General features: G+C 38.0%; 1 protein-coding gene across 1 annotated transcript in view; it reads right to left on the bottom strand.

Moving 5' to 3' along the window:
- LOC18771663 (putative disease resistance protein RGA1) overlaps positions 556–8,884 on the bottom strand; it is a 31,065-nt gene continuing 22,736 nt past the window's right edge. The window contains exon 2 of the mRNA XM_020568957.1: positions 556–2,940. Within this exon, the coding sequence (XP_020424546.1) occupies positions 896–2,940 (2,045 nt within the window). The 3' untranslated portion in view covers positions 556–895. The remainder of the gene's footprint in view (positions 2,941–8,884) is intronic.

Below are 8,884 nucleotides of genomic sequence, written 5' to 3'. Positions count from 1 at the left end.
TAGAAATTTATGATTTTTCTCTTAAAACTAAATGCTTTGCGCTTTTACATTTCGCCCCCAACACGAAAAATTCCTTAATCCGCCACTAGTGGTTGGATGTACCGAGGCTCGGACTAGGTTAGCGGGGGAATGAAGATTCGACCGGCCAATTCCAAGTCAAGAGGTCCCATATGCAAATTTTAGGATTGAAGTGCATTGTATGTGGGGTGATGTAATTGGTGAATGAGAAAAAATGGTAAAAAAAATGAAAACAAAAAATGAAAAATGAAAATTTTAGTATGAGGATCTTGCATCATTCCTCCACAATAGGTGCAGGGCCCTTTTTTTAAGAATTCCTTAATGATGAGAGTAAAATTTAACGGAGAACAATAATCAGTGCCAATCTGATTGTATTCCTGCTTTCGCAGCATGATGACAAGTTATATATTCGAATGTAAAACTTTTGATGTAGCTGAGGAGACACCTCATAATAATAAATAAAGAAACAAATAAATAAAGATTATCATAATATTAAGGTAGTTTGAGAAGATGTTATGGATGAAATCATTCATGACATTGCATATATACAATACTGGAATTAGCAAGTGATACAAAGAAGCTAAACAAAGTCGTTGTGCACACCACACCACGCATGTCCACAACTATTATTTACAAAGACGATTCTTTTATTTTTGGTCGTCCACTCTACAACTTGAATAAAATAAAATCAAATTGATCTAAGCATGAAACAATCCAAACTAAATAAAACACAATCCAGTAAGTACCCAGACCAAAAAAAAACTAAGGGAAAGAAAGAAAGACTGAGACAGCTGAAGAAAGAAACTAGGAATAATATTAGTATAGAACAAACAAACGAGAGGAGCCACCTTGCTTGCATACATTATATATCAAGAAATCAATAGACCAAGCGAAAGGAAACATGTGGCACATGAGAAATCTTGGGCCAATCTTCTCCAATGTCGCGCTTGTATCTCCTCTCCAATTTAGGACAATCATCAATCACAAGTTCTCTTAAGGAGGTAAGAGAACGCATCCCCTCTGGCAGAGACGACAATTTCTGACATGAATATAGAACCAACTTTGTGAGTGATGTGAAACTTTCCAACCACTCAGGTAAAGCCTCCAAATTCTTACATTTGGCAATAGTCAAGACTTGAAGGGCGTTAGCCGCTCCTTGAAACCATTCAGGCAATGCCACCAGCCGTGGTAGTTGTCCAATAAACAATTTTTGGAGCTTCAGTGGAGTTCCTTGATACTTTATGTTCCCCAAATCCAGTTGTTCGCATTCTGATATCCACAGATTTCGTAAGGAAGCAAGATAGCTCGTTTCACGCGGCAAAGAGATTAAATTACTACACGCAATAATACTAAGAAATCGAAGTGATTTCAAGCATCCCACCCCATTCTTCGTAAAATTTGTTTGTTTTGTGGTTAAGCAAAGTGATGTGAGGCTGATCAATTTGCTTATCTCTCTGGGCCACTCTTCAAGATTCTCACATCCATCAACATGGAGAGCTTGCAAGCTCTGCAGTCTGCAAATTGCATTGGGGAGTTTCGTTATTGCTTTATTAAAACTTAAGTCCAGATATCTCAAATGTTTCAGGGAACCAATGGAACTTGGCAACACTTGTAATGAACATGTAGGTAATTGAAGCACTCGCAAATACTTGAATCTTGAAAAGCAAGTGCACATGAAGGATTCATCAATGTCTCTTATGTCTGCTGTTATAGTCCGCACTTTGTTCAACTTTTGCATGGTTGTTGAAACATTTAGGCCAGCTTCCAAAAATGTCAAATGTCTAACATTTTCAGATATGTCTTTGGTGTTTGCAGACTTCACTGTAAAACACTCACCTTGTGCAACTGATTGTACAAGATCATGGATAAGATCATGCATATCAAAGTCGTAGTACATTCCATAATCAGTAACATTTTGAAAGAAGGATCTCGCCCACAAATCTTTAAAATATAGCTCTCCGATGTCTTCCAACTCCATATTCCCATGAGCACGAGACTGATCAAGGATTCCGTGTGCCATCCAATATCTGATCAATGCATAACTAGTATATTGAGTCCTATCCTTTCGAAGATGGCAACAGTAAGCAAGACATTGTCTCAAATGAGGAGGCAATCGGGTATAACTCAATCTCAAAGCAGGTAAAATGTGACCATCATCTTCTTGTTTCAATTCCCATATCTCAGAATCTCTCACCAATTTCCATTCCCGTTCATCAGTCTTTGAGTATAGCTGACTCCCTAAAGTTTTCACTGCCAATGGAACCCCTCCGCACTTTCTGACGATATCTTTTCCCATTTCAAAGAGGTTAGGATATTCTTTCTCATGTCCCTCTTTAAAAGCACATTCTACAAACAATGACACGGAATCCTTGTCAGAAAGAAATTCTAAATTAATGTTTGCTGGAATGGTACCCATGATCTCAGCAACTGCGGTACTTCTTGTGGTCACTAAAATCTTACTTCCTGACTTGGCTCCCTCTGTCAATAGATCTCTCAACTGACTCCACTTCAAAGCATCATGATTCCAAACATCATCCAAGACAAGCAGAAATTTCTTATCCTTTAAAGCTTCGCGTAGCCTTCCTTGCAACTGATCCAGAGTCAATTTATCACTGATCTCCGTATCTAATGCAGAACCAAGAATCAGTCTTGTCAATCTAGTAAGTTCAAAGTCCACCGGAACAGATTGCCACATCCTCAATTCGAAATGCCCAACCACCCTTTTATCATCGTACACCCACTTGGCAAGTGTGGTCTTCCCTAAACCTCCAATCCCCACTATCGGAATGACAGAGACTTTATTATTAGAATTCCCATCATCATCACCTTGTTCCACCAAAAGATTTACAATTTGTTTCTTCTGATACTGTCTACCAATAACCTTTGAAGCAGGAACGAAGGGTCTTTCATGATGATCACCACCTCCATGATGATCAATACTAGTGAGAGAATCAAATATAGCCCTGTTGGACTTGAGCTCATCTAACCGCTCCTTAATCTCCTTGATTTGATGAGCTACTTTCGAACGTAATGCGATTGGATTAGAACGAGAGAAGAAACGGCGTACCTTTCCAGTTGTGGGATGAAATGTTTCCACCACTTCCTTCCGCAAAGCTTCGCACTCGAACTCATCCAACAAATCCTCGGCATCAAGAAACACATGTTTAAGCTGTCGTAGCCAACTGCGTAGCTGCTGGTTATGAGCTTGCTTCTGTTCGGCATCCAAGAGAACATCTTTGATGATAGACATAGTGTGCCCAAGCTTTTGCAGATCAGCTTGAACTCCCCATGCCAAGGAAATCTCTTCAGATACAATGGACCCGAGCTTTTCAATGAGTCTGGTTGCCAAAGGAAAGGCAAGTTCAGTCATGTTGTTCTTGATGAGGTGAATACGAGGGAATTGGGAGATATATCTTTGGCTCTTATTTTCGCAAGGTATGAATGAAATGAACTGACTTTGAATTTGGCTTCAAACAGAAACCTATACTTACTTGCATTCACATTGAGTTAGTCAACCACGCTCAGTAGGTACGAATATATTATAAACACAGCTCGTAAAGACAACTTGAGGGTGCGTGAGCCAAAGACAAATTATTCCACGTCAAGGGCACAATGATTTATCTATTCTTATTTTTTTGTTTACAATTTCTCTTGTTCATTGTCCTTTTGTGGCTAATTATCAGTGCATTTTTAACAATTTAAAAAAAAAAGAAAAAGAAGAAGCTTATTTTCATCTATATACGTAAAGCAAAAGGTAGAGAATGGTGAAACATTCAAAATATCAGAAAATGCCCTCGGTTAATTCAAACATTAAGAATTAAAATTATTAATTAAATGAGGATAATATGCTAAATTCATATTTTTTTTATATTAAAAAAATAAAAAAAATAAAATCATATAATAGGTTATACTTTTATGGAACATAACTATCCATGTTATCTTTTTTTAATTCTAAAAAGGAAAAAAAAAATCAATTGACATATGTGTGAGCATGTGCCAAGAGACTAGTGTTATTTAAGTCTGCGATAATTTTGTTTAATGAGATAAACAATTTTATAAAAGAGAAAGCAGTTGAGGTTCGATGTGGGATTGCGACCACAACCCAAGGGTCAAAGTCATTCTTTATCATTAAAGAAACGTGTCAATTTTTTTAAGAAAAAAAAAAATACAATTTAAACAAATTGCACTACGGGACAAAGAGATGTGTAATGAGTAACATATTAGTGAGTGGTAAGGATCAATCTAATGGAAAATTATGTATTCGGTTTGATATTTTCTTTTTCTTTCTCAATTGGTTTTGGTACTTAAATTAAGGTCAATGCAATGGAAATTCCAAGGAATGTCTATGTCTCTACGATCCATTTATTCTTTAATTTTTAAAAAAATTTAATTTAATTAATGCTAGTTGTAGATGTAAAATCCTCAACTCATTGGCCCAACTTATTGCCTCATACGAGTCGTTCTATGGTGAGGGTCTCATATATGGATCATATATGTAGATCTTCATATTAACCACATGACTCATGTTTAATGAAATGATCATGTGGCTAATATTAAGATTGACATGAGGGGTGCATATATGGCACCCTTACAATAGAATTTTGCTGCCTCCCACCATCTCTGCACAAGAATTCTAAAATGAGGGTCTTATATCTAAGGCCCTTAAACGAGGCTCTATTTCTTAATGGTTGGATTAAATTAATTAACCTCACTATAGAATAACTCCATCTTTGCAACCTTGTGCATGGTGATGATGACGATGGATTGCCAAGCATTGGGTCATGGACCGCTAATCATGATTTCTGTTGGAGCAAAAATTTGTTGGAATTTTAAATTTTTTTAAATATTTAATTGTTTTTATTTATTTAATTATTTTAATTATTTTATTTAATTTATTGTGGGGGTTATAAATATTTAATTTTCAGGTTTTATTTCTATATTGAATGCCTTAATTTTCTAGTTTAATGTGGTGAATATTACATGTTATTGGATGTCTATAAAAGGCCACTCCTCCTTCACATTTGAACACCCACAATACACCATCAGAATATCACATACCACAATCACCATCACAAACTAATTCTCTCATTTTCTACTTTTATATATATTATCTACTTTATATTATTATTTTGGCAATGGTTATGTGACTTAGATACCTATATCAGTCTATGAACGTGCTCATAGCGGATCTTGAGTGACAGGACCCGACCCAAATTCTACTTTGGAATTCTAGCCGAACCCTGTGCGTGTTTGACACTTGGCTAATGCCGGGCACAAATGACCTATTTACCCTTCTATTCAAATACAATTTATCTCAAGTTTGACTTCTGCCGAAAATTCGGCAAAGTCTCCCTATAAATTGAACATTTTCCAAAATTTCCACATGTAAAACAAGCATAAATATACTTACATATAACCCAACTGCCAGCATGCTTTAAATTATATCCAAGAAAACAACAGTATATCATTCTGCCCCCAGGGCTCAGTAATTCAAGTAAATCATTCTATCACATGGAACTGATTCCTAATAGGGTGTTATACCTAGGGTAGAAGTCTTGGCCCGAGATGTTAAGATTTTCCGGCGAAGCTTTATCACTTTGGACACCCACGCGCTGTCAACGCGTTGGCGGCTCGTGGGCACTGTAGTAAAGGTTCATTTTTATCCCAATGTGTTCTCCTGGTAGGTGTGCTCAGATTCCAATTTGGTTGACGTTCGAACCCCGAACGAATCTCACATATTAGGAGTTATCCGAGTTCGACATGTTCGGACCGTTGGATCAACTCCATTCCAATATATGTTACTCTAGACCTTCTTAGGATCGTGTAAGAATTCGCGGATCGTGAATCGGAGCCCCGGATGTTCCGATTCAATAACTTAAAATCTACGTTTTATGATAACCCTTCGATCGTGCGATCGTAAGCTATCTAACCGTCCGTTTCGGACCAAACTTGTGAGACGGGTATCTTAGACCTTGTGAAACCTTTAGGAAATTTCGGATTGTAAAACGAAGGTCGTGGGCCTCGTTGACCCGAATTGGGAAGTTTGACCGCCGGTTGACCGAGTGTCTCCCGAAGCTGTTCCATCGTCCGAATTGGGTAGTTGGACCTTAGAGCGTCTCATTCCTAGTACACTTACTAGAAACCTGGAAAATTATGATATTTAATTCAAAGTTCTCGTTTGAAACGCTATGTATTAATCTCGTATACGTATTCTGAAATAGGTACTTCGACCACGCATACGCAGCAAGCGGGACCCTCTCAGGGTCAAGCAGCGTGGGACTACTTGTGAGTGGACTTTGTTTTCAAATCTTATGCATGGTTTATGATGGGAAATATTATGCATGATGTTTTAAATGGTATATTGGATATATTATTTATTCAATTATTGAAAGTGATATTTTTATGATGCATTGGAAATATATTTTGGGTTTTGACATATTTGAGTATTTTGAGTATGTATATATGGATTTTGAGAATTTCTATATATATATATATGTTTGGCTATGTGTTGGGTACTTGGGTTGTTGAGATGAGATTGTGGAAAGTAATGAGTATAGAATGTCAGTTTGGAGTGCTATAAGCACTACCCTATGTACCTCCCCGGATTTAGAACTTGGATACGGAAACTTGAGATACTTGGAATTGTCGGAACCCGGGGCATCCTTGACGGGATGTTGCTGTAGACCCTTGATTGGAAGTCTGCGCGCGTAGGACTGGTCACAGACGTACAAGCTTTGAGGGTCTCGGTTGTACGTGCTGGCTGAGAGTTGGTCCCCTAGTTGGACGGCTCGTTCCCTAGCCACATGGTGAATTGAGGAATTTGGTTACTGGGACTCTGCCATGTGGACTAGTCAAATAATCCCCCGGTTAAATTGTTTCCCCGGTACAACTAGGTGGGGTTATATTATATTATATATATATCTCTAATATTATATATTTATATATATATGTATAACTTCTCCTTCGTTCTTGTTTCTCAGTGAGGATACTTCCTTGCCGGTCGTGTTAATGGGTACGCTTTCAAGAGTTTATTTTTGGGACTTATACGTTTTGGATGTGAGTTTGTAAAGTGTTCTTTATGGATTTCGGACTTGGCATCAGGTATTGATTTATTTTGCTGTATATTTATATATATATATACTTAATTATGATGGCTTTGAGATGTATGGGATTTCTTGCATGGTTTTCTAAACGGTGGGGTTATATTATGTTGGTTTACACTGAACTGAACTTTGTTTTTGTCCACTCACATTTTTTTGTTTTACGCCCCTCAGCCAGTAGTTGACTAAGCTCCGCAGTCGAGCCGGATCGTGTGCTTACGAGTCTTGAGCCTTTGTAGGACTCCTTCATTTAATTTCCTTTGAACTTTATTTTTGTTGTAATCGAACTCCTTAGATATGCTTTGTTATCGCCCATGCTAGAGTTGATTTATGAGGCCGGAGGCCTTTGTTGTAAACTGTTTATTTGCTTTAAAGCACGCTGCCGGTTGGGTATTTTAAACTGTGAATTTTGAGCGGGTTGAAATTTTTGGGAATTGTTAAATTTACAGGGGAGACGGCCAAATTTTTTTTTTTTTTTAGAAAGTCTCGAGTTTTTAGTAAGTAGGCCCGGCAATTTGTCTATTATTATTTTTTTATTTACAATTTCTCTTGTTCATTGTCCTTTTGTGGCTAATTATCAATGCATTTTAAACAATTTTAAAAGAAAAAATTTATTTTCATGTTCTTCAGCAAATAAAGCCATGTCATCCGTGTACAATCATCTATGATTGTGACAAACTATCGAACACCAGAAGGAGCAGTGATAGGTGAAGGTCCCCAGACATAAGAGTGAATTAACGTAAACGCAGTAGTGCACTTGTTCGTACTCAACAGATAGGGCACACGGTGACTCTTGGCCAAAATACAAATATCACATGTGAAGTCGGAGTCCTTGAAACTTGAGAATAAATCTGGTATAAGATGCTTCATATAACTAAAAGATGGATGTCCCAATCGACGGTGCCACAAGCAGATTTGCTTTTGTTTGCTATCAAAGGGATGCGTCCCACTGTTAGCCATGTCGGGACTGAAGTCATCCACATAATATAGCCCCTCTCTCTTAGTACCACGACCAAAAATCTCCTTAGTTTGAATATCCTGAAGCAAACAAAAACTCGGGTAAATGAATACACAACAATTCAATTGTTCAGTAAGCTGACTAACTGACAACAATTTATTGGATAAAGATGGAACAAGTAAAGTATTAGACAGTGAGAGAGAAGATGATAATGCAACAGTGCCAGCCCTTGTCACAGGATAAGTAACCACATTGGCATTAGCAATACAAGTTCGTCGGGGTTGTGTAGTATTCAAAAAATTATCAGGATCAAACGCCATATGATCAGTTGCACCGGAATCGACTATCCAGCTCCTGGAATCAATCTTATCCAAAGTATGGAATCCATAACCAGTATCATTACTGGTCGTATAGCGTTGTGTTCGATCTTTGAGAGTATTCCACTATTCGGGGTAGCCATGCAATTTAAAACAAGTCTTACGAATGTGTCTTGGGTCACCACAATATGTGCAATCTCGTCCATGTATCGGGGTCGTTAGTTAGGAAGTCATAATCTGTGCAGCGGAAGATGCATAGGATACAGGTTTAGTAGGAATCCGGATGAGATATCAGCTCGAGTTGAGGTCGGAGTAAGAGTCAAAGTCGGGATCCTGGGTTTGAATCATAGATAAATTTGGGGTTGGGGTCATCATCGGAGTCGGGGTCGAGGTCATCGTCGTCGTAGTCAGGGTCGGGGTCGGGGTCCTCAAAATATGATCCTGATTCAGGATCGGGTTCGGGCCATCAAAATAGGATCCTGATTCAGGAT

The sequence above is a fragment of the Prunus persica genome, chromosome G7, assembly GCF_000346465.2.
Source record: "Prunus persica cultivar Lovell chromosome G7, Prunus_persica_NCBIv2, whole genome shotgun sequence".
NCBI lineage: Eukaryota > Viridiplantae > Streptophyta > Magnoliopsida > Rosales > Rosaceae > Prunus > Prunus persica.
The sequence above is the reverse complement of the archived record's forward strand: the minus strand, read 5'-3'. Positions and strand labels throughout refer to the sequence as shown.